The following is a 27,246-nucleotide window of genomic DNA, read 5'->3' as shown; positions in this document are numbered from 1 at the left end:
CCTGAGAACAAACGCAGCCAGGCAGCAGACGTGACAGACGTGAGAACAAACGCAGCCAGGCAGCAGACATGTGACAGACCTGAGAACAAACGCAGGCAGGCAGCAGACATGTGACAGACGTGAGAACAAACGCAGCCAGGCAGCAGACCTGAGAACAAACGCAGCCAGGCAGCAGACCTGAGAACAAACGCAGCCAGGCAGCAGACATGTGACAGACGTGAGAACAAACGCAGCCAGGCAGCAGACATGTGACAGACCTGAGAACAAACGCAGCCAGGCAGCAGACATGTGACAGACGTGAGAACAAATGCAGCCAGGCAGCAGACATGTGACAGACCTGAGAACAAACGCAGCCAGGCAGCAGACATGTGACAGACCTGAGAACAAACGCAGCCAGGCAGCAGACATGTGACAGACGTGAGAACAAACGCAGCCAGGCAGCAGACATGTGACAGACCTGAGAACAAACGCAGGCAGGCAGCAGACATGTGACAGACCTGAGAACAAACGCAGCCAGGCAGCAGACATGTGACAGACCTGAGAACAAACGCAGCCAGGCAGCAGACATGTGACAGACGTGAGAACAAACGCAGCCAGGCAGCAGACATGTGACAGACCTGAGAACAAACGCAGCCAGGCAGCAGACATGTGACAGACGTGAGAACAAACGCAGCCAGGCAGCAGACATGTGACAGACCTGAGAACAAACGCAGCCAGGCAGCAGACATGTGACAGACGTGAGAACAAACGCAGCCAGGCAGCAGACATGTGACAGACGTGAGAACAAACGCAGCCAGGCAGCAGACATGTGACAGACCTGAGAACAAACGCAGCCAGGCAGCAGACATGTGACAGACGTGAGAACAAACGCAGCCAGGCAGCAGACATGTGACAGACCTGAGAACAAACGCAGCCAGGCAGCAGACATGTGACAGACCTGAGAACAAACGCAGGCAGGCAGCAGACATGTGACAGACCTGAGAACAAACGCAGCCAGGCAGCAGACATGTGACAGACCTGAGAACAAACGCAGGCAGGCAGCAGACATGTGACAGACCTGAGAACAAACGCAGCCAGGCAGCAGACATGTGACAGACCTGAGAACAAACGCAGGCAGGCAGCAGACATGTGACAGACCTGAGAACAAACGCAGCCAGGCAGCAGACATGTGACAGACCTGAGAACAAACGCAGCCAGGCAGCAGACATGTGACAGACCTGAGAACAAACGCAGCCAGGCAGCAGACATGTGACAGACCTGAGAACAAACGCAGCCAGGCAGCAGACATGTGACAGACCTGAGAACAAACGCAGCCAGGCAGCAGACATGTGACAGACCTGAGAACAAACGCAGCCAGGCAGCAGACATGTGACAGACCTGAGAACAAACGCAGCCAGGCAGCAGACATGTGACAGACCTGAGAACAAACGCAGCCAGGCAGCAGACATGTGACAGACCTGAGAACAAACGCAGCCAGGCAGCAGACATGTGACAGACGTGAGAACAAACGCAGGCAGGCAGCAGACATGTGACAGACCTGAGAACAAACGCAGCCAGGCAGCAGACATGTGACAGACCTGAGAACAAACGCAGCCAGGCAGCAGACATGTGACAGACCTGAGAACAAACGCAGCCAGGCAGCAGACATGTGACAGACCTGAGAACAAACGCAGCCAGGCAGCAGACATGTGACAGACGTGAGAACAAACGCAGGCAGGCAGCAGACATGTGACAGACCTGAGAACAAACGCAGCCAGGCAGCAGACATGTGACAGACCTGAGAACAAACGCAGCCAGGCAGCAGACATGTGACAGACCTGAGAACAAACGCAGCCAGGCAGCAGACATGTGACAGACGTGAGAACAAACGCAGCCAGGCAGCAGACATGTGACAGACCTGAGAACAAACGCAGCCAGGCAGCAGACATGTGACAGACCTGAGAACAAACGCAGCCAGGCAGCAGACATGAGAACAAACGCAGCCAGGCAGCAGACATGTGACAGACCTGAGAACAAACGCAGCCAGGCAGCAGACATGTGACAGACCTGAGAACAAACGCAGCCAGGCAGCAGACATGTGACAGACCTGAGAACAAACGCAGCCAGGCAGCAGACATGTGACAGACCTGAGAACAAACGCAGCCAGGCAGCAGACATGTGACAGACCTGAGAACAAACGCAGCCAGGCAGCAGACATGTGACAGACCTGAGAACAAACGCAGCCAGGCAGCAGACATGTGACAGACCTGAGAACAAACGCAGCCAGGCAGCAGACATGTGACAGACCTGAGAACAAACGCAGCCAGGCAGCAGACATGTGACAGACCTGAGAACAAACGCAGCCAGGCAGCAGACATGTGACAGACCTGAGAACAAACGCAGCCAGGCAGCAGACATGTGACAGACCTGAGAACAAACGCAGCCAGGCAGCAGACATGTGACAGACCTGAGAACAAACGCAGCCAGGCAGCAGACATGTGACAGACCTGAGAACAAACGCAGCCAGGCAGCAGACATGTGACAGACCTGAGAACAAACGCAGCCAGGCAGCAGACATGTGACAGACCTGAGAACAAACGCAGCCAGGCAGCAGACATGTGACAGACCTGAGAACAAACGCAGCCAGGCAGCAGACATGTGACAGACCTGAGAACAAACGCAGCCAGGCAGCAGACATGTGACAGACCTGAGAACAAACGCAGCCAGGCAGCAGACATGTGACAGACCTGAGAACAAACGCAGGCAGGCAGCAGACATGTGACAGACCTGAGAACAAACGCAGGCAGGCAGCAGACATGTGACAGACCTGAGAACAAACGCAGGCAGGCAGCAGACATGTGACAGACCTGAGAACAAACGCAGCCAGGCAGCAGACATGTGACAGACCTGAGAACAAACGCAGGCAGGCAGCAGACATGTGACAGACCTGAGAACAAACGCAGGCAGGCAGCAGACATGTGACAGACCTGAGAACAAACGCAGCCAGGCAGCAGACATGTGACAGACCTGAGAACAAACGCAGCCAGGCAGCAGACATGTGACAGACCTGAGAACAAACGCAGCCAGGCAGCAGACATGTGACAGACCTGAGAACAAACGCAGGCAGGCAGCAGACATGTGACAGACCTGAGAACAAACGCAGCCAGGCAGCAGACATGTGACAGACCTGAGAACAAACGCAGCCAGGCAGCAGACATGTGACAGACCTGAGAACAAACGCAGCCAGGCAGCAGACATGTGACAGACCTGAGAACAAACGCAGCCAGGCAGCAGACATGTGACAGACCTGAGAACAAACGCAGCCAGGCAGCAGACATGTGACAGACGTGAGTAAGAGGCCGTCACATGAAACTGCTACACTGCTTTCCTAATTTTCAACCCAGTGGGCGTCTCCACCTTCAACCCAGTGGGCTTCTCCACCTAAACCCAGTGGGCTTCTCCACCTATTTTTTTTTTAACCACAGGTTGGGAATCACTGGGTAAATGGGTTCTCTGAAAATCCATAGCTAGCCTAATTTTGTGTGGCTTTGCCTTTTTAGCCTTTGATGTGGTAATCATGAGTGTTCAGTTCTCATTGTTTTTTTACTCTACAGTATGATTGGAAACCAATGAAGTGGAAGCTGGTGCAGACACCCCCCCCCCCCCCCTTCCCCCCGTGTATGACCATGTGTACAACATGACTGCCTCATCTGACTATGCTGAGAACATGACTGACTCAGCCAACTCAACTAAGTTTTGGCCAGCATTAGGTTGGGGATTATTTATAGGGATTTTTCTTGCGGGTGGCTGAGTGACTACAGCCTGACATGGGCAACATTGGGCATGCATTTCTGCATACCTGCTCTGCCTCTACCTCAATAAAGAGTAACGTCTCATTTTGTCATTTCTGTATTCCTCAACACACAACTGTATGAATCATGTCTGTCCTGTGTCGGATTATGCTTCTGGTGTTTGGGTTTTCCGGGAACAGCTAAGCTACTTATTATGTCTATTCTAAAGTCATCTATTGCTCAGTCGAAGAGGGACGGAGGAAATGAATCACAGGGTATGAAAGGTTCATGTAAACCAGGGGTGGGCAACTGGCTTCACTCACTCAGTGTGGGTCAATAAAAAACTAACAAAACAAAAAACAAGGCAGACATTTTTGGTTTGGTTTGGTTAGAAAACCAAAATCTGTGTTTTTATTTTACTGTACATCCCAGAACATGGCGCTAATGGCGTGAGCATTGTCCACCCACATACTGTTTAATGTTAGCATTTGAGCTAACGCTATTGTAACTAACTATATACACCACCAGCATGCGCATTGCACATGCAACATTACTAATCTGATTAATATCACATATTTGGGTGATTTACCTCATCAAATTGCTATAGCGGGCTGTTTTAAAGCTGAAGCATAGTTTCTGGTGTCATCTGAATGGAAGAATGAATAAATTTGAATATGAAAAATATAAATGTTGTTGGTATAATAAATGTTGATTACCAGTCTTTTTCATCAAATTAGTAGCTATACAGTAATTGTGAGTGATGGTGTTACAGTAGGCTACTGGTGGAAGTGCACGGTCACAATCTGGCCCTCTGGTAGCAAGGATTTTTTTGTGGCCCTCTCTATCATCAAAGTTGCCCATCCCTGATGTAAACAGAAGAACCTGAATAAGAGCGTAAGAGCCAGTGTGGCCAATAGCCTGGTGCATGGAAACATAGCCATTAGCCAGTGTTTTCAGTGTGAAGGGCGTTCAAGCCCCCTAGCTGTAAGCAACAGTTTAAGCAGATAATTGGCAGTTGTTGAGGTTTGGATGGTGAACTGACCGTGGTGGACCTGGTGACTCTTCCACTCCTGGTCCTCATGAGGGTCACCTCCATGTCAGACGTGTTCTTCACCAGAGTGTCCATCTGAAAGGGGACAGACAGATGGCCGTAACTCCACCGACTAGAAGAGCACTTGAAGTGGTCCTTCTCTTTGTGTTTACACAGCGCTGACAGACTCTAGCCTAGGTAAACCCAGCCCCCACGTGACCTGCTCTCTCAGTTCCCAGTCACTACCTAGTGACTGAGAACAGGTCTGAGAGCAGGTCACGTGGGGGATGGGTTTACCCAGGCTAGACAGACTCTGCCTTTACCCACTGTGTTGGCTGCTGTTGGTCAACAATCTCCACTGTCATTTGTGTTTATTTGATAACACAGCTTTGTTCAAGATGTAATTCTATCCAATAAAGACATTTTGAGATGTGTTTTTTCAGAGTAAGAGAGAGCTATATCTGACACCTGAAATAGATTTGGGTGAATAAGGTAAATGTCACAGTGTATCACTAAGAGGGGGTGGGGCGCTCTTCTCTGCTCCCACCAACAACACACATGGTCATTGTGTGTTGCTGTTAATGCCACACTAACCTGTGAGTTCACCATGACTTCTTCACACTCTATGTTCTCCTGGCAGATCATCTGGATCTCATCTGAACAGTCCATCCAATAAAAACAGCACAAAACACATTCAACCATAGTGACATTTATTTCAGTGATATTACCAATGTATATATATAAATGATATATTTTTATTGAGGGCTTGTTATGGCTTGCTACACTGTCATTGTCAAATCAGAAAAATGTAAAAGCTCAGAATTGAGAAGATCAGCATAAAACAGCGCACCAAAGAAACAGCATTTTGAAGACGTCTTTAACTGAAGACTTAAACTGCTATATTTAACAGTATTTAAGACAGGGGTGCTCCGATCACGTTTTTTTTTTTGCCACCGATCACCCATGAGAAATATCTTCCTGACCGATCACCAACTACAATTTCTTTTTTAAAGCAGCTATAGTCAATTATAAAACAGTTTCCATTTGACATAATAGGCCTACAATTCATGCATCAAATTGAAAGTGCAGCACATTTTCTTGTGTAGGCTAAAGGAAACCACCAACATGATTTCTTTGTGTGATATAACTGGTGCACAAGACTGTGTTGAGAGTAGAAACGGCTAGAAGACTGTTCTCATTTATAGTTCACTCCAGTTCCCTCAGTTCAGTTTATAAATGAACAAAAATATTCCACTTCGGGATTTCCATGTTACCAGTTCAATGCATTCAAGTTCACTCAACAAAAATACATTCTGGGATGTCCCTGTTGTTAGAGAATGTAATTTCCCGGAAATTCCATTCTCTAACACCTGTTATCCAAGAAAAATAACTTGGACCAATGCGACCCAAGGAAACTATTTTATAGATATATAAACTTAAGCTGGTAAAGCTAACCGAAGCTATTAACCAAAGCTTTGTCAAGTGGTCACCCGTCTATGCCAACGCACGGCTGCTGACATGCTGTTGTCAGTTCAGGTTAGTTCATTAGTTGGTTAGTCAATTACAAGATTAGAACAGCTGTCTGTCGGCTCCTCAATGGATTTCCTTGCGATGACGAGAGGATGAGGAGATATTTTGCCATGTTTAACATTATGAGGACGCACGCAAATTTGGATCAAACGCGGACTTAACACAGCGCAAATGCCTCTGTAGGCTGACTTATAGTGGATAACTGGAGGTAACTTCACAAGGGGCGTGTTGACAGAGTCTGGTGCGGTGTGGAGGTGAGTAAAAAAACACTGACGGAAGAGCGTGTGATTTGCAACACAATGCTATAAACGATAGAGCATAATATGAAAGTGAAACGATAGATAAATGTTTTCTATCATGAAAATGTTTGTTTTTTTCCGCGATTTGTCTCTCCCTGGAGCTCAAGGTCGCTCCCCGACCCGCTTCCTCAACTGCATCCTGAATGTGAGCACTCGGCAACGGGCTTAGTTGCACTGGAATGCCGGGGGGATTCCTGGAGCTCAATAGTCAGTCACAGTCCCTGGGCTGGCAAATGCCAAATGACACAGAGCATGTGTGAGTAACGTCTCATGCTGGAGAGGGAGGCGGCATCTTTTAAATCTCAGGTTTGACAGACAGCTGAGAGCTCCTATAAGATTAATTAGCATTTATGATGGGATATGGTTGTAACATCATGAGCCCTAAGTGTACCGCCCACTTCAACTCCAGTCTCAGCAAACAGTAAAAACAGAGAAATGGCAATATTTAGGATTTGGGTTGAAACTAATGTCTACAATGTTGATGCTTACAATTAGGCACATAAGAGCCTAAATTACATAGTTGGAAGGTTTTGGTGCATTTTAATACTTTCTCAGGATCTTTAAGACATTTTAATACTTTCTCAGGATCTGAAGACACTTTTTTTCTTCCTTCAAAATTTTACAAAAGCTGCAAGGGTGATGAACACTTTACAGACTGAAAAAAGTGGGACTGAAGCATTTCTGAAAGTGAACTCAGAGGAAGACGTACCAGAGTCGTCCGAGTTCTCATTGCGAGGCTTCTCCACGTCTTCAATCACATGACTCTAAAAGATGAAAACCATGTCAACAATGACCACAACAACATGTCAACAATGACCACAACAATATGTCAACAATGACCACAACAACATGTCAACAATGACCACAACAACATGTCAACAATGACCACAACAACATGTCAACAATGACCACAACAACATGTCAACAATGACCACAACAACATGTCAACAATGACCACAACAACATGTCAACAATGACCACAACAACATGTCAACAATGACCACAACAACATGTCAACAATGACCACAACAATATGTCAACAATGACCACAACAACATGTCAACAATGACCACAACAACATGTCAACAATGACCACAACAACATGTCAACAATGACCACAACAATATGTCAACAATGACCACAACAATATGTCAACAATGACCACAACAATATGTCAACAATGACCACAACAATATGTCAACAATGACCACAACAATATGTCAACAATGACCACAACAATATGTCAACAATGACCACAACAATATGTCAACAATGACCACAACAATATGTCAACAATGACCACAACAATATGTCAACAATGACCACAACAATATGTCAACAATGACCACAACAATATGTCAACAATGACCACAACAACATGTCAACAATGACCACAACAACATGTCAACAATGACCACAACAATATGTCAACAATGACCACAACAATATGTCAACAATGACCACAACAATATGTCAACAATGACCACAACAATATGTCAACAATGACCACAACAACATGTCAACAATGACCACAACAACATGTCAACAATGACCACAACAACATGTCAACAATGACCACAACAACATGTCAACAATGACCACAACAATATGTCAACAATGACCACAACAATATGTCAACAATGACCACAACAACATGTCAACAATGACCACAACAACATGTCAACAATGACCACAACAATATGTCAACAATGACCACAACAATATGTCAACAATGACCACAACAATATGTCAACAATGACCACAACAACATGTCAACAATGACCACAACAATATGTCAACAATGACCACAACAACATGTCAACAATGACCACAACAACATGTCAACAATGACCACAACAATATGTCAACAATGACCACAACAACATGTCAACAATGACCACAACAACATGTCAACAATGACCACAACAATATGTCAACAATGACCACAACAACATGTCAACAATGACCACAACAACATGTCAACAATGACCACAACAATATGTCAACAATGACCACAACAACATGTCAACAATGACCACAACAACATGTCAACAATGACCACAACAATATGTCAACAATGACCACAACAACATGTCAACAATGACCACAACAATATGTCAACAATGACCACAACAACATGTCAACAATGACCACAACAATATGTCAACAATGACCACAACAACATGTCAACAATGACCACAACAATATGTCAACAATGACCACAACAACATGTCAACAATGACCACAACAATATGTCAACAATGACCACAACAACATGTCAACAATGACCACAACAACATGTCAACAATGACCACAACAACATGTCAACAATGACCACAACAACATGTCAACAATGACCACAACAACATGTCAACAATGACCACAACAACATGAGTCAACGACCTAATATGTCTGACCTGGTCACATGACTGGTCACATGACTAAAGATGAAAACCATGTCATGGGGGGGGCATAGCACGGACGTAGCACGTGGGAGGGTCACGCTATTCCCACCAGTTTCTGGGTGCCCAGATTGATGCAGTGTCGTGAACACATTTATTTGAGCTAACAATGACAACATCATAGTCAATGGAAAGATGTCCACTGCAGAGACGACAGAGATGCATTTTCAACTTGTAGAAATGTTCCTGGTACTTCATTTATAAAGCATTAATTGGGAAACTTCCATCTTACCTATCCTCACTCCTCTCGTAACAGTGGAGGTTATCAAACACGATTGCGGTCCTATATCAGACTGTCTGTCCCACGGGTGCGGACCGAACAAGGAAAGACCGCTTTTTCTTGGTTCGCCCCCAACAAATGGAATGTGCTCCAGGAAAACTTAAAAATGGATCACTTGATTCTTTTAAAGCACTTTTAGAAAGCATTCCTCGTAGGGTGTGTTCATGTTTTCTTTGAAATTATTTAATTATGCTCTTGTTGTTCTTATTGTCTGTCTTGTTAACCTGTAATTTTGTAAATGCTGTATATATTCTTTGTCCCTTCCAAATGAGAGCTTGCTCTCAAGGGACTCTCCCTGTATAAATAAAGGTAAAAAAAAAAAAAAAAAAAATACTTTGGGGAACATTGTCAAGATGGCTCTGCGTTCTATATGATATGCATGAATATGTTTGGATCATAATAAAGCGCCTCTGATGAGAAGTCTTCATTTGCTAGTCTCCAACATATTGTATAGCTTATCTTTAAAGGATGGTTTTACCGATTATCAACCCACTTTGCATCTAATGTGGTTAATATAAGCAGATGGGCAGTGTTTATGTAAAACGTGTCACAACGGAGCGTTTTGCCAGAGGAGGAAATGGGAGCTCTCCATCTGGAATACATATTCACCTTATGTTCCAACACAGGGGTCAGCCAGTAAACCATAGGACTACCGTATTCCTCTGCTAAACGCCTGCACAGAGCCGCAGCGCTGGATTACTCCGCAGATCAGCTGTTATTTTGGGTTATTTCTCCCGGTTTGTTATTGAAGACACAACAAATAGAATACACAAACGAAAATATGAGTGATTTTGATAGTGAGGACGATATGCCATTCACCTTGGTGACAAGAGGATACAATTATGAACCAGAGACAGTAATATACAGAAGAGGAACTTTTGCAGAGAGAGAGTGAACAGGCAGAAAGAGAGAGACGGGGAACTGCCATAATATGCTGCCTTACTGAATGCCAGTGTCCTGCAGACCTTTTTCACCATTCCCAGGATAAATTGTGGAAAACGTCCCAGACCAGAGAGGCCAGGTGACTTGTTGTCTCTAAAGTAAGTCAGTGTTTTGTCTCTCTTCTAAGCCTTCCTGTTTTGTAACTGGCAAGGATGATAATCTCACCACCTTCATCTGATATGTAACGTTATAATATAGACTACAATATTCTATAATATAGAGTAATCCAGCGCCGCGGCTCTGTGCAGGCGTTTAGCGGAGGAACACGGTAGTCCTATGGGTGGGAGGAAATGAAGTGCCGAATGAGAGGGCTGTTTGACGGTAAAGTAAAGCGCTGAAAATGGTCAAAATAGAGCGTACATGTACACTGATATTGATTTGTATATATGGGCGTTGTTTTATGTGGCTAAATTACATTTTAGTTCCTGGTTCCCTTAACTAGAGAGAGAGAGCTCTGGAGGCTGCTGCTTCAGAGTGCTGGGTCGCCATACACAGTGTGCTCAGCGTCCAGAACACTTTACCTATTTCAGTTAGTGTATGGAACTAGCTGATAGGACCCCACTTCAAACAAACCCAACTATCCCTTTAAATGTATTTGACTGTAGATATATTAAAAGACGTAGATCCATATCTAAGTTGTGTGCTGACCTGCATCACAGTGGCCTCCTCCTCCTCCTCCACGTCCCACTTGTCCCTGGAACACTCAGGCTCCTCCTCCACCTGCAGACGTTCACCAACACAGCTGTCAATCAAAATATAAAACCACCTCCCAGAAGCCTTGACTGTCATGAAGCGTGTTATTCACCGTCTTTTACTGGTCTTAACTCCAGAAAGGCCATTGAATTTTTGGGGCTCCAAGCAAAGGCCAAGAAAGTCAGTTATAAAGAGGGTCAATACAATTATTACGTTTCTTTGTACTGAAAGTGGCTGTAGGATGAGTCATGGAAGGACATTTTCAAAGTTATTTCTGTTCTACAATTCAAACAGCAGTTAACTGAGAGCAGTTTGGCCTTTCTAGTGTTAATGAACCCAAATACCGTTTCATTGTTTTCTCTTTCTATTGATTCCTGGCTGTTATGTTCATTTAGAGAGGTCAGAGGTCAGGCTCAGCCATAGAGCAGCCAGTGGAGCATTAAGGCGTTTACAGACTCGTCCGTCAGAGCCTCGCCCCGCCCTCCCCATATGACGGCGGGTGGAAGCTGTCATGCGGGGAGGGGACGACGTCGGCTGACGGGGGCTCCTCAAAAATGTAACTCAGCGGCGACGATACGTGTGTGACGTCAGCTGCACGAGAGTTGTGATTGGCCGTTGCCTTGGGCCGCATACGTAGCTTCTGTGTTTCTTTCTTCCTTCCTACATACAATCATATTTTTAGCTAACAATACTATTGTACTAGTTAATCACTATACTAAAATATATCACTATTGTTATCAGGGCTATCTTATATTGTATTGATTAACCGCAGTGCAGATTGGGTTTGTGCTGCACCACTCACTTGCCCAGCATGTAAACAAGGCCTGTGTTGTGTGATTCAAACGACTCAACCAACGTGCTGACTGACGTCCTAAGCATGTAGGGCTCGCTGCATGTAGCATGTAGCATGTAGGGGCTCGCTGCATGTAGCATGTAGGGCTCGCTGCATGTAGCATGTAGGGGCTCGCTGCATGTAGCATGTAGCATGTAGGGCTCTCTGCATGTAGCATGTAGGGCTCTCTGCATGTAGCATGTAGGGCTCGCTGCATGTAGCATGTAGCATGTAGGGGCTCGCTGCATGTAGCATGTAGCATGTAGGGCTCTCTGCATGTAGCATGTAGGGCTCGCTGCATGTAGCATGTAGGGCTCGCTGCATGTAGCATGTAGCATGTAGGGCTCGCTGCATGTAGCATGTAGCATGTAGGGCTCGCTGCATGTAGCATGTAGGGGCTCGCTGCATGTAGCATGTAGGGCTCGCTGCATGTAGCATGTAGGGGCTCACTGCATGTAGCATGTAGCATGTAGGGCTCGTTGCATGTAGCATGTAGGGGCTTGCTGCATGTAGCATGTAGCATGTAGGGCTCTCTGCATGTAGCATGTAGGGCTCTCTGCATGTAGCATGTAGCATGTAGGGCTCTCTGCATGTAGCATGTAGGGCTCGCTGCATGTAGCATGTAGCATGTAGGGGCTCGCTGCATGTAGCATGTAGGGCTTGCTGCATGTAGCATGTAGCATGTAGGGGCTCACTGCATGTAGCATGTAGGGCTCGCTGCATGTAGCATGTAGGGGCTTGCTGCATGTAGCATGTAGCATGTAGGGCTCGCTGCATGTAGCATGTAGCATGTAGGGGCTCGCTGCATGTAGCATGTAGGGCTCGCTGCATGTAGCATGTAGCATGTAGGGCTCGCTGGCGCCGGCAGACGGCGAGACGGCTCCAATTCGAGGCGGACGGACGAGTCTGTTGTGGCCTTTAGTGTCTCTCTAAAGCAATGGTTCTCAAGTGATGTACATATTATTACACTACCTGGGTGGTACACAGTGTGTTGTATCTTTAGCTCTATTATTTAATTTTGAGTAAATTCTGTAGAATATCGCAATATGTATCGCATCGCAATATATCGTGATACAATCATATCGTGATACGTATCGTATCGTGAGATCCTTGCCAATACCCAGCCCTACTCTAACCGGCTAGCCTCCCTGCTGCTGCCTTCAGTGAACATCCAAAGGTAGAACACTTCCCTGCTATTGCTACATACCATACCAAGCTTTTCCTGTTCCAGTTCTGTCCGTGGTTTTCTAAATGTTTCGAATGGCATGACTTCACTTTACACGTTGCTCAGGCATCATAAGCACATGGTGATTTTATTATAACTAGGGATCTCGTGCGCTATGCTCGCTCGATTCCTAGGCTTGCTAGGCCAATGAGACCAGCATCACTGATGATGTCATCAGTGTGATTTATGACATCACTGATGTCACAGTGGGATTTATGACATCAGTGATGATGTCACAGTGTATTTATGACATCACTGATGATGTCACAGTGGGATTTATGACATTACAGATGATGTCACAGTGGGATTTATGACATCACAGTGGGACATTCACAGTGGGACAGAGAAACAAACAAACAGAGCCCCAGCTCCCATTTATATACTGAGTGGGATTTATGACATCAGTGATAATGTCACAGTGGGATTTATGACATCACGGTGGGACTATCACAGTGGGACAGAGAAACAAACAGAGCTCCCATACTGATGATAAAGTTGAACATTAGATGCTATAATAGACAGAATGAGGGGTGTAAATATATAGACAGTACAGGCAGTGCAGTGCGGCTGTACTGGGCTCTGTGGGGTAGAGTGGCCCATAGATCAACATTTTATGTATATAAAAGAGCCTAGTATATATAGATCACTAGTATACCGTATATATATTTAACATTTATTTACCAGGGAGGACCATTGCGAGCACACTCCAAGGAAGCCCTGATTACAGTGTAATCACAATTGAAACAAGTTAAAACAATTAAAATCAAGAATAAGATTGTGCATATAAAACAATGAAACACTAAAATGATAAACAATACACAGTAAAATCATATAAAATCCCTTATATATAATAGATTATAGATAGATTATATATTCTATATACAATTGAGTATGTGGGCTTTGTTTGTTTGTTTCAAGTTCTGTGTTCGGCCACAGCTACAGCCACCTTACTGAACCTCATATTCAAGCATCTAGAGGGCAGTAAGAATCACGTTAGACTGCTCTTTGCTGATTTCTCATCAGCATTTAACACCATCCAGCCGCACATTCTGGTGGAGAAATGAACCAGCTCTTTGGGTCTGGATAAGTGCCTCGTTGGTTGGATTCTAGATTTTCTAACGAATAGATCTCAGCAGGTGAGGGTCAATGGAATACTGTCCAGTATCCTATTGTCCTCTACCGGCTCGCCCCAAGGCTGTGTTTTATCTGCTTTCTTATATATTCTATACAGTAACGACTGTCGCAGCCGTTTCGCCAACAGATTCATCGTCAAGTACGCTGACGACTCTGTCATCGTCAGTTTGCTTGACGATGATGATGTGGGACACGGCCAAGTCATTGACGACTTCGTTTCTTGGTGCGAAAACGCTTCCTTACAACTCAACGTTTCCAAAACGAAAGAGGTTTGTATTGATTTTAGACGTTCCCCCCCTGTTCCCCAGAGCAGTATTGTCAACAGTCAGCCTGTCGATATAGTGACAGACTACAAATATCTGGGTACGGTAATTGACAGCAAGCTGAAGTTTGATCTGAATACCGACATGCTGTGTAAGAAAGGTCAGCAGCGCCTTTTCTGCCTTAGGAAGCTGGCCAAATTTCAGGTTGATAAAACTCTGATGAAAATGTTCTATAGTGCTTTTGTGGAGTCTGTCATTTCATTTTCCATAATCTGCTGGTATGGTAATCTTTGTACTAAAGACAAGAACTCCCTGGGGAGAATAGTGAAGGTGGCTTCAAAAATAGCCGGAACCTAGTTCAGAAGCCTGGACCAGATCTGTAATAATCAGGTGCTGAAAAAAGCTGAGTCCATCCGATCAGATGATGCCCACCCTCTGAGGTTCCAATATGAGCTGCTTCCTTCCGGGCTCCGCCTTCGTGCCCCCATAGTTAAAAAGAACAGATACAGAAATTCCTTTGTGCCTGTCTCTATCAGAGCGTTGAACGCTGCTGGGGTACAAATGTAATGTCCCCTCATCTGCCGTTGCTGTTATTTTGTTACTTATTATTTTATTTATTTTATCCTTTTATTCTTTTATCTTTATTTATTCTTAGGGGTACAGTACAGTATATCTGTATTTTATAAAACGGCTCTCTCAAATCAAGCAATCTGATTGGTTCACAGCCATTGTATAAATCCAATAACCCACTCCAATAACCCATGGCCATGGGTTATTGGTTGCCATGGCAACTCTCTTACTAAAAGCCTTTGGTTACCTAAAAAAAAACAAATGGCGGAGACAGCTGTCAGATCCTTGTGAATCGATCTTCGCTTATAGCTTTACTAATACTTCGCAGAAAATTATGTTTTGTACAAGAATAGATGCGGGCTAATGTCTTCTTTGCAAAAAAAAGGCTGTTAACCCCGCATTTAACCCCGCATTTAACACCGTAACGTTAGTTGGTGTCGGGCTTTGCAAAAAGCTCTCAGCTTCTCAGCAAGCGCCAGGATTGGCCAATGTCAACTTCAGTCTCCAGAACGATCCAATCAAATCACCCGCACGTCTATCTTCTTGCTAGAGGTCCCGCCTTACAGTAGTGTTTCAACTGACTATCAGAATACCATGCCAGTCGGACTTATAGTATTATTATTATATTTATATTATCATACTTGGAAACCGTTTTATAAAAGCAATATAGCACTCGAGCAGCGTGTGTTGTGGCAAATATCCCGCTGATCAGTTGTTATCCCACGAGGCCGCACTACTGTAAGGCGGGACCTCTAGCAAGAAGATAGACGTGCGGGTGATTTGATTGGATCGTTCTGGAGACTGAAGTCGACATTGGCCAATCCTGGCGCTTGCTGAGAGCTTTTTGCAAAGCCCGACACCAGAGCCGTATGCCGACACCAAGTAACGTTACGTCTTATTTAGAAATGCGGGGTTAAGAGTGAGGGCGCGCGAGAGAGGGGTTAAGACATTAGCCCGCGTCTATTCTTGTACAAAACATCATTTTCTGCGAAGTATTAGTAAAGTTATAAGCGAAGATCGATTTACAGTACAAGGATCTGAAAGCTGTCTCCGCCATTTTGTTTTTGAGGTACTTTTAGTAAGAGAGTTGCGCCATCATGCGTCCATAATGACTCATTGTACAAAGACTTGAAGGACTAGTGACCCTCCATACAGCAGATCAGGAGAAAGCTGTTTGGCTCGAGCGCAGCGCTGCCTTTTAGTAAGAGAGTTGCCATGGTAACCAATAACCCATGGCCATGGGTTATTGAACTCGGTTACTGGAATTATACAATGGCTGTGAACCAATCAGATTGCTTGATTTGAGAGAGCCGTTTTATAAATTTGCCACAACACACTAGCTCTCATGCTATATTGCTTAAATATACTTTGTCTGCCCTTTGGTCTGGACCGAGGTTTTTTCTTTTGTGCTTTAATACAATGATACATTGTAGCTCTTTCTTGTGATATAAATGTGCTGCTGAGAGTGAACTGCACTTTGCTACTATGCACTTTATATCTCTACTGTGCACTTTAGATCGTTGCTACTGTTGTCATTTGCACTTTAACTATTGTGTTGCACTTTAACCTGCTGCTCTAGACTGTTTTTACAATGTTTTTTTGTCTTATTTGTTTTTATGTATGTACTTCGTACTACGCTTTCTGCAATCCAATTTGCCCTTTTGGGACACTTAATAAATCTTGAATCTTGAATCTTGAATCTTTTACGTGCGATCGGGCTGAAACCTTCAGGGTGTGTAAAGGGCACCTGTGCGGGTGACCTGACGGAGCCGTATTTTTTAATTAGGCTAATTAGCTAATGATGTAATGTCACCAGTGATTATGTCAAAAGTGATGTCATAAAGGCGCATACACATGTGCACACACAAGGAGGCATTGTGACAAGACTGATCAGTGATGTCATAGGGGGGCACACACACACTGATGATGTCATCAGTGATATCATAATGGGGCACACACACAAGGAGGCATTGTGACATTACTGATGCATTAACATTTAGTGAGCAACACACAGCACGCGCCAATAGTGCAGGTGAGGTCACGCAGCAGCCGAGCCACGGGCGAGGCCACGCAGCGGCCGAGCCTAGGCATCGAGCGCGCTTCGCGCACGAGATGCCTAGTATATATATAATCGGCTAATAATACCTCTTCTGATCCTCACAGCTCACTTGAAGGTAAAGGCCTAAACATGGTCATCCGTCCGCCTCGAATTGGAGCCGTCTCGCCGTCTGGCGGCGCCAGCGAGCCCTACATGCTCGGACGCCACTACACCCTCCCTCCTCCCACCCTCCCTCCTCCTGTGGAAGCTCCGTGTGAAAATGGCGGAGATTGTGTGCCAGGCAGTCTGAATGAAATTGAATGTAACGTTCCCAATTCTATGTATTAAATTCTAAAAAACGACCCTCAACATTTGGGAAGGCTAAGCCACACAACTAGTCCGTTATAATCTAACGTCATGCTTTGAAAGGCGACTTTACGATGATGAGCCAAGGCAACGGCCAGTCACAACTCTCCTGCAGCTGACGTCACGCACGTATCGTCGCCGTGAAGTCACATTTTCGAGCAGCCCCCGTCAGCCGACGGCGGCCCCTCCCCGTAGGACGGCGCTCCACCCGCCGTCATACGGGGAGGGCGGGGCGAGGCTCTGACGGACGACCATGTTTAGGCCTTAAGTTCAACCTTCTGTTTTCTCTTTCTATTTTCTCTCCCTCTGTCTTCTCCTGTCATTCACCTGCTCCATTCTGTGCTTCTCTGTGGTCATGTCCACCTTCACCCTGTGGAAGGCGGTGGACACCTCGCCCAGGGCCAGCTTCACCGGCTCCTTCTCAAACTCCATGCTGTAGCTGTCACCCTCCTTGAAGCCCGGAGGCTGGTAGTCCTGAGGAGTGACTGGAGGACAGGCAGACGAGGGACACAGACAGAGGGACAGACAGTGCTGAGACCATTAGTCCATTAACCAATTAGTTAATTGTCAGAAAATGTATTGATTACAATTTGGATAATTGATGAATGATTTTTGGCTACAATGCTAACATTTCCTTGGTTTTGTTCATCTATTTTAGGATCCCCATTAACTGCCAATTTCCTGGGGTACAATACTGGGGTACAGATAATCAATGATAAAATAAGAGAATGCTTAAAATGACAAAAGTCAAATGTGCCTGTATGGACGCCCGACCAAGCTGGAGGTAACACCGGGGTTTGAACCAGCAACCCTCGTGTAGGTGGGCAGGCAAACTACCGCTGCATTACCCGGGCGCACTAAAGAAATTACTCTTGAGTTATGCAATTAATTTATGCTACACTGCTGGAGATTCTAACTGTGCTAAAGCTGTGTGTGTGTGTGTGTGTGTGTGTGTGTGTGTGTGTGTGTGTGTGTGTGTGTGTGTGTGTGTGTGTGTGTGTGTGTGTGTTACCATGGTCGTAGTAGGCCAGCTTCATGTTGAGGTAGACCTCTTCTGACAGAGGACCCAGGTTCTGCATCAGAGTGTAGAGCTTCCTCACCAGCAGGATGCTGGCCTTCTTGGTGTTCTCGCAGGCCATGGCCGACACCTTGTTGTTGTTGTTGCTGAGATTGAAAATGGCCGGATGACAAGTCAACAGCAATCACCAGCCCACTACTGCTGCTCAATGTGCCTGCTCTTTCAGTCCCTGTTCATTTAGAGAGGTCAGAGGTCAGGCTCAGCCATAGAGCAGCCAGTGTAGCATTAAGGCGTTTACAGACTCAGTCCTTTAGTCAATTAAAACGACTAAAACTAAAACATTTATTTCAGATGACTAAAATATGACTCAAACTAAATGGCATTTTAGTCAAAAGACCTGAAGACTGTGGTACACAGTTGATTTCACTACTATTGACAAAAATGTACTATTGTTGTAAGTGGTTTTGGATCAAAACGTCTGCTAAATGACATAACGGAAGCGTGTCCTGCAACGGACAATATTTTTACAAAACTCCTGTTAAAATTGTGCTTCAAACACTGCTACAATGATCATGTCATGTTTCCGTGTAGTTTAACGGCGAAAACGTTAAGTCGAACTTCTTTCTAGCAACATACCGTTGAAATCATTTCTTTTAGTTGTGTCTTTGATTTACCAGAGTCGGGGAACGGACGCTACCGCTGGCGTCTTAACTGAAAGCTGCTCTTGTCCTGTTACGGACAGCTCACTCTGCGGCTCTGCTGGTTAGCTAGCCAGCCTCTCTCTCTGACGGAAAGGAAGAGAGGCTGGCTAGCGAGACTAGCAAGCCAGTGGTTAGCAAGCCAGTAATAGTCAACAAAGAGTGGCTTGTAGTGGTCGCTGAGTCCCATTTTGCTGCATTATTGCCACATGCTGGCCTTGTTGTGTTTTAGACAAAACTAGCGTTAGCTAGCTAGCAAGCTAGCAACTTTAACGATCAGTAACTCTCGTCGCCCAAGCACGTCTTATGGCTTTCTGTCATCAAAGTCACTTTCCTAAAGTAATTTGACATGTTACCATGCACATATTCATATGAAATTCCACATATTGACACATATAGATGTATAAATTAGTTCCACTTTCACAAAGCGGCGATCCAGCATCTGAAATGCCTGCTAAAGTACCAGAAACCACGTCGAGAGACCTCTGACCCGGACGTGACGAAACAGGCGTCCAGGTGTCCGTTGCAGGACACGGTTACGCTAATGCAATAATTATAATGTCAAATGGTGAAAGTAGTTTGACGAAAAACGCAATTGACGAACATGTTCGTCCTTGGCACTCTACGTCACTATTTGAAATGACGAACATGTTCGTCCATGGCACTCAATGAGTTAATTAATAAAGCCTTAGAGTTAGAAAAGGGGAGACAATGCAGCATTTCACTCACAATTTTTTTTTTTTTTTTTTTTTTTTTTTACTTTTTTTTTAACTTTTTTCCGAATTTCGATTAAAAGTCGACTTTGGCCAGCGAATTTCGAATAGTGTTTTTGCTAGAAATGCCCATCCCTAGTTGGAACTAAGATGAACAAATATGTAATAATTCATGCGTAGATTCAGCCAATCACAGTTATCAATTAACTCGCTAAACTCCCTAGGAAGTGAATGTGCCAACTAAGGAGGTTCTGAATGACACGCCCATCTTTAAATCACCACACTGCATGAACACACACACATGCTGAGTGGCACCATGAAATTTAAGTCTCTGCATTTATCCCATGGAGGCATGTCCTTCCTCCATGGAGGCATGTCCTTCCTCCATGGAGGCATGTCCTTCCTCCATGGAGGCATGTCCTTCCTCCATGGAGGCATGCCCTTCCTCCATGGAGGCATGTCCTTCCTCCATGGAGGCATGTCCTTCCTCCATGGAGGCATGTCCTTCCTCCATGGAGGCATGCCCTTCCTCCATGGAGGCATGTCCTTCCTCCATGGAGGCATGTCCTTCCTCCATGGAGGCATGTCCTTCCTCCATGGAGGCATGCCCTTCCTCCATGGAGGCATGTCCTTCCTCCATGGAGGCATGTCCTTCCTCCATGGAGGCATGTCCTTCCTCCATGGAGGCATGTCCTTCCTCCATGGAGGCATGTCCTTCCTCCATGGAGGCATGTCCTTCCTCCATGGAGGCATGTCCTTCCTCCATGGAGGCATGCCCTTCCTCCGGGGGGCAGCCAGGAGCAGTGGGCAGCTTTCAGTGTAAAGCGCCCGAGGATCATCTTCAGTTCTCTGTCGTCGCCGGTCAGGTGACCATCTTCTGCATTTTTTTTTTTTGGTGGGGGCCCATACCGATGTTGTATGGAGGAACCCCCAGGGGAGCACGGGGAGAACATTCAAACTCCACACAGAGAGGCCCTTTTGACGAGATAGCCCACCTAGGCACTGAGGACATGGGGGGGGTCACATCCACAGCGTCCCAGGCGGGAATCGAAACCCAGGACCTTCTAGCTGTGAGGCGATAGCGCTACCACTGCTCCACCGTGCTGACTTCTACCATACTGCCAGCTGCTGCATGAGTACACACTGTATTTCCCTTATGGAAGGTTCTTACAACTCTGTGTGACACACATAAACAACACGTACCATAATCCCCATAAGCAGTGTGTGCACTGTTACAAATCAACACACACACACACACACACACACACACACACACACACACACAGCAGCTTATAGAGGTGTTCCTGTCCTCAGCACCTCAAAAGTCTGTTTTCTGCACTGATTTGAAGTAGACATTAAAAAATGTTTGCATAATCGTCATCCCACATGTTTCAATGAGTCAGTTAACTAACTGACTCCCAGCATAACAAATCCTACCTTTCAAAGGCCATCTGAGGTCCCTCTGCAGTGTATTCAATCTTAAACTGGTAAAACTCAGTCACTTTCTGGTGGTGGAGAGAGAGAGAGAGAGAGAGAGAGAGAGAGAGAGAGAGAGAGAGAGAGAGAGAGAGAGAGAGAGAGAGAGAGAGAGAGGGAGAGACATCTGTAAACATAGCAACATGGAGCCCAGCTGATCGGGTGTTAGAGAGAGAGAGAGAGAGAGAGAGAGAGATCTGTAAACACATAGCAACATGGAGCCCAGCTGATCGAGAGAGAGAGAGAGAGAGAGAGAGATCTGTAAACACATAGCAACATGGAGCCCAGCTGATCGAGAGAGAGAGAGAGAGAGAGAGAGAGAGAGAGAGAGAGAGAGAGAGAGAGAGAGAGAGAGATCTGTAAACACATAGCAACATGGAGCCCAGCTGATCGGGTGTTAGAGAGAGAGAGAGAGAGAGAGAGAGAGAGACATCTGTAAACATAGCAACATGGAGCCCAGCTGACCGGGTGTTAAAACATCAACAACTGCAAGGACTAGACTTGCAAATTACCTGGGGGTTTTCTGGATCAGTGTACATCTAGAAAGGGATCAAATGAATCCAACATCAGCACTGGATATTTTGGGATTTCCTTAAAGGAGAACTAACCTCCAAAACACTTTTTTTCAGCTTTTAACCAATATATATGACTTTGGGGGTGATGTGTGAAGAATTCTGGTCAGAATTTCCACATTTGACACCAAACTGTTGCCATTTTACCATTTGTATCATTTTTCAGCAGCATACCTGGCATAAGCGCCCTCTTAGGGTCAAAGACTGCTTTTTTTTTTTTTCTCAAATGAATGGGAGATTAGGGGCACACTGACGTCACAGTGCCCCCAAAGACTATGGGATTTCAAGATAATTACTCCCCTACCCCCTCTGTACCCTTTCGGCTCCTCAGAACTCCAAGCCTATTCTTATTGAAGTTTGCTCTTAAAATACTGAACCAAACGTTGTCAAAGTTGGCACATGTCTTAATTATAGTTAGTTTCCCGCTGAATGTGTCACTACTTTATTTATATCTTACCTGAATAAGCTCGAATGATGATGTATATATTATCAGTCCGAGTTGGAAGCAGCTCTCTCCAGCCCAGGCATGCGGGAGAGAGTCGTACTGTAAACCTCATGCACTAGCTCCAAGCTCCGCGGGCGCGTGCAGCAGAGCAGAGCTCTCTGTGCTCTGAGAGTAGAGAGAGCAGTCTGATATTTCCGCAAACAAATATGGTCGCAGTTTAGCGCACATGTAAAATATAATGCTATACTACGACGTGACAACGTGACAAAGCTTCTCTAAACACATCGGCTACTATCATTTCCCTGCATCCCTCCTACTGAGATTATATCGGTAATGATTTTGGACAGACTGAATGCGCGGAGGAGGAGAAGGAGAGATCTGCAGCTCTGCCCTGAGTAGCCCTGAGAGACACTCGCCTCGCTCCGACTACTGTGCCCGTCTGTGAAAAGCGTCCTGTCCAGTCGCACCTTCGCAAACAGATGCGGGATTCCCTCAATCCTGTACCCAATCTCAGACTGTATTCTCTAAATCGCACACCAGCTATTTCTGTCTGTTTGTTTGTTGCTCCGTGAGGTTACAAGCGCCCCATGCATGCAGGAGGGAGGAGGCGCAGGCAGCCTGCACTGCGCTGAGAGGAAAAAACTTTTGCACAACTTTTAACAAGAACAACGAAAAGCCCCCAAACTAAAATGAAAAAGGGACTATATGGCAACTTGGACGAGGGAATGACGTAGAGAAATCTCGCATTGTGTTACCCCAGAACGGGGGGTTTGTCGTATTGTGCGGTGTGCTGCTGTAACGAGCCCATGCCACTTTGCTCTCGTAACGTAGTTTAACACACTGCCATAGGGTTACATGCAGAAAAATAATTAAATTTCTAGTTCGCCACTGAATTACCAAATTGATATAACTTTCAACCATTTTGAGCAAAGCTCTTTCCATACAGGCCACCAGCGTTGGCTAATTGTTGATATTTATACAGATATGGCCCCTCTCAAATAAATTATTTTTGAGGCAATAGGCAAACTGTAATGGCGTCGATTTCCGAAAAAAAATCTGGACTTCAACACAGCCAAAGAGTCCAGTATAGACAAGAGCATATGTCATTTCTTGGTTTTTTCCATAGGTATTTTCAAATCACTGTTCTAATACATATCTAGGGGGTTAGTCCCCCTTTAAAGAGCAAAGGCTGCCCCACAATAATCAGCAAGATTGTCAAAAGTATTGTAGATATCAATCAGGTCAAAATCTTTTGAAATCCATTTCCACTGTGACTTACTTGGTCAGCTCCTCACAAAGTGAATATGACTGTCACACATCATCCATAAACACCAAACAATGCGTTTGTCAATAGGTACCAAGATACTCACAGACAAAATGACTGTCCGCAGCTGGTGGAAAAACAAGTTGGATCAGTTACATGAGCAAAAGTGTCAATGAGGATGAGCTTTGGCAGTTGAGTGTATTTCTGACTTTTAGGAGTGGTCTCTAACTTGATCATGACGCACCACCAAGCTGACATGACACATCTCAAAGCAGGAGATGACTTACATACTTCTTTTCAATGGCATCAAAGCATCCGTGCATCCTGGAAGGATGAAATAAACACAGCCAGTTAACATGTTCTCTAACATCTTCTTAGAACGGAACTATGAAAAATGACTTCTTCACCTTTTTAGCTACTTATATGTATCATAATACATTACAAATATGTCTTGTACATTTATATCAATATGCTCTTGGTGTGGAATGGATCCCAGTACCTAGGATTTATCTAATGTCAAAAATCCATATTTCAGAACTAACATTGAGTTCTTCCGAGTCACTTTCCATGTTTGTTTCCGGTCCAATCCGCCCACTTTTGAGTCCCTGTTTGAACTAGAGCTATGTCCCATTACAGAAACAAGACCATCAAAAGGCCATTCCCCAGTCACTTTAAACAGTGGCTATGCCCCTTAAGTGTCAAACTGTACTGGAGTTATTTACCACTGAACAATCTGATTGGCACCAGGACAACTGCGGCCCTCCTTAAGAATCATCACTTTCTGATCTGTGGGAGAGGAAAACAAATATAAGTAGGGATGGGTACCGAGACCCGGTACCAAACGGACCCCGGGGCCGGATTTCGAGATACCGCAGGATCAAAGCTTTCACGTTAACGGTTCTCTTATCGGTACTGGAGAAATTAAGAAAATAGATTTCCTATTTATTTGCTACATAAACGTTGTTTTTTCGCACCAACTCCGTAAGACATGCCTGTGATGTGATTTTTGCGATTTCCGAACGAGAAATGAGATCCAGATCCTCTTTTCCGCGTTGCTTTCTGATCAGACGAGAGACAGGCAGCTGCCAGCGAGGAGCCGACACACTGACTGAGGAGGGGCGGGGCTGGCAGCACACACACATGCACACACTGAAGGGAAGGCAGCTGAGCCGAGGAGAACAGAGACCGCAACACGTTAAGAAAGAACGGAGATGTTACAGTGGGTTAATGCAGCAGTTCTCGCGTGCACTCCCAGAGTAGCAGCAAGACGGAGGAAATAAATGTAAACGAGCAGTTTCTCTTTCTCTCTCTCTGTGCTTCTTTCTCACACGGAGCTGTCTATTCTTTGACAATGACACAGGGTCAGAGACACACACACACACATACACACATTAGTTTTCCGTGCATGTCATTGGCTGTCATCACCTGTGTTGCATTCAGGTAACATCGTAAAGTACCATGCTATACAATTGAGAGCATATTTCTCTTTGATATCAACAGGAGAGATCAAAAGTCTGGTTGTACTTCACTCGAGTTGATGCTGACAATTCACGTTGTCATAAGTGCGATAAATCATTCACTAGCAGCGGTGGAAACACGAGCAATTTGTCTAAACACTAAAGTGCATCAAATAGGTACAAACAGAGAAATGCACAGTTTTCGACAAGCTAGCTCACACGACTTCATCATCTGTCAATAATGACCCGGTTGTAGTTACCCATGATAAACGGACCCACCTCGTCATCAGGTAGGATGTGAACATGGATGATTAAGTCGAGAGTAGCTACTGTAGTAAACATTATCCAGCTGTTTGGGTGTGTTAATAATCAAAAACCCAGTCTGAAATAAATCAACAGAGCATCATCTCTCAGTTGTCCTAAAGAAATGTTATTTCCAGAGCAGGGGGGGATATTTATTTGATTTGATTTGGGGGCAAGTGCAGCAGACAGATACTGTCGTGCTTTATTGATGCTTTCCCTAGCTGAATGTTGGTATTGGCAGTGGTAGGAGATAATTCTTATATAATGCTGGATATTTAAATTAATAATAAAAACGCACCCATTAAGATTTTGCAACTATTTTTTCTTTCTCCCCTTAAAAATAACAAAAAGAACCGACAACAACCAGCACCATTTTTTTCTGTTTTTTTCTCTTAAAAATAACAAAAAGTACCGATAAGAGTACCGTTAAAGTACCGGATCGATAAGCAGTATCGATAAGAGTAGTAGTATCGTTAATTCCTTAACGATACCCATCCCTAAATATAAGCCTCTCGTTAGCAAATCATCATTTGAAATGGCAAATGAGATGAAACATCAAGACAGCTAGTATCACTTCATCACAATAGGAAATTAACAGCAGCCAAATGTTGGTCAATCTTTGGCTGTGGGTGATCAGTTTGGCTACCAGCCACCGGCAAGAAACTGCCTCGTTTGTACTGTAGGTCGTATCCAGCTTTAAAAATCTAGTTGGCTGGTAAAATAGTGGAAGCGGCTGGTGAAATGTGGGATGTACCAGGTGCTGTGGTATGGAGACAAATACATTTTCATACAGTATGTGAATGTGAGGTACCTTGAACATATTTGCTGGCATAGGCTTTCTCTGGGAAAAGGCCCCTGAGGTAGGTGATGCTGGACACTGCAATGGCCAGAAGTTTCTTGACAACAAGCACGGACTGCTGCTCTGTGGTAACTGTGTCAAGCAACACCTGATGATGCTGTTTGAGTGAAACACAATGACTCACAGGTTGAATGTGTGGACCAGGTAAACATGGCAGCAATCCAGTAATTACTGTCTTTTGTTTTGTAGTTTTGCTTTTACTCGCCAGTTAAGACAGATACCATATTAGTCATGTAGAAGCTAACAACTTCAAGTCCAGGTGAAAGGTAATAACAAGCAGATAACTGATATTTTTCAATCTTTGTAAACTCATGCTGTAATGAAGTTGTAGCAGGGGAGGTGAAGCACACACACACACGCCTTTTCTTCTTCTCCGCTAGCAAAGCGTGCCCTGCCGGGAGGTTTCTATGGACCCGTTCCAAAGCAACCATTTTGAAGTGACAAAGCAGGAAGTAAAGCAGGTCTAACCAATACCATTCATGATTGTTCCATTCCATTTAGTGCCAGGGCCCTCATTAATGTCATTGATTACACCTGCTTTACTCCCTGCTTTACCACCTCAAAACGATTGTTTGAAATGGGCCTATCCACCTTATTTTTGAATGCCCCACTGTAAAAAATAATTGTGCGTACAAGGTCCGGTTTAACGTGACTTATTGTTGCAGCTTGCCATTTCCTAAATGGCTACTTGATTTGAAAAGATGGCCACCGGCACCTACACTCAGTCCCTTGTACCCTGGCTGAATTGAACATAACTTGGCCAATAAGTATGTAACATACCAAATAAAACAACCCGTAATATCTTAATTTTATGTAGAATGCAGAGGACATGTAACTGTTTAGTTAAACTTGCATTCCAGGAATATTGTGCTCTAAAGATGACGATAGTGGCTCGAGACTGTTTCGGCCTGAAACCCACACGCTTTGCGGTGGTGGTTTTAGCGTAACCTATGTGAGATTCGAGGCGTAACCTATGTGTGTTTTAGCGTATATAACTAACGCTAACA

General features: G+C 45.0%; 1 protein-coding gene across 1 annotated transcript in view; it reads right to left on the bottom strand.

Moving 5' to 3' along the window:
• LOC310800857 (HORMA domain-containing protein 1-like) overlaps nucleotides 1–26,472 on the bottom strand; it is a gene marked incomplete at both ends in the record, with an annotated part of 35,175 nt that extends 8,703 nt beyond the window's left edge. The window contains 13 exons of the mRNA XM_083664754.1: nucleotides 4,813–4,896; nucleotides 5,395–5,456; nucleotides 7,339–7,393; nucleotides 10,962–11,033; nucleotides 17,762–17,919; nucleotides 18,447–18,598; nucleotides 21,301–21,368; nucleotides 21,852–21,878; nucleotides 23,727–23,747; nucleotides 23,908–23,944; nucleotides 24,343–24,406; nucleotides 26,192–26,336; nucleotides 26,461–26,472. Coding sequence (XP_083520880.1) covers nucleotides 4,813–4,896; nucleotides 5,395–5,456; nucleotides 7,339–7,393; nucleotides 10,962–11,033; nucleotides 17,762–17,919; nucleotides 18,447–18,598; nucleotides 21,301–21,368; nucleotides 21,852–21,878; nucleotides 23,727–23,747; nucleotides 23,908–23,944; nucleotides 24,343–24,406; nucleotides 26,192–26,336; nucleotides 26,461–26,472 — 957 coding nt within the window. The remainder of the gene's footprint in view (nucleotides 1–4,812; nucleotides 4,897–5,394; nucleotides 5,457–7,338; nucleotides 7,394–10,961; nucleotides 11,034–17,761; nucleotides 17,920–18,446; nucleotides 18,599–21,300; nucleotides 21,369–21,851; nucleotides 21,879–23,726; nucleotides 23,748–23,907; nucleotides 23,945–24,342; nucleotides 24,407–26,191; nucleotides 26,337–26,460) is intronic.
• Between the last annotated feature and the right edge of the window lie 774 nt (nucleotides 26,473–27,246).

The sequence above is a fragment of the Poromitra crassiceps genome, assembly GCF_964638095.1.
Source record: "Poromitra crassiceps genome assembly, contig: HAP1_SCAFFOLD_129, whole genome shotgun sequence".
Lineage (NCBI taxonomy): Eukaryota > Metazoa > Chordata > Actinopteri > Beryciformes > Melamphaidae > Poromitra > Poromitra crassiceps.
This window is presented reverse-complemented; position numbering and strand designations above follow the sequence as displayed.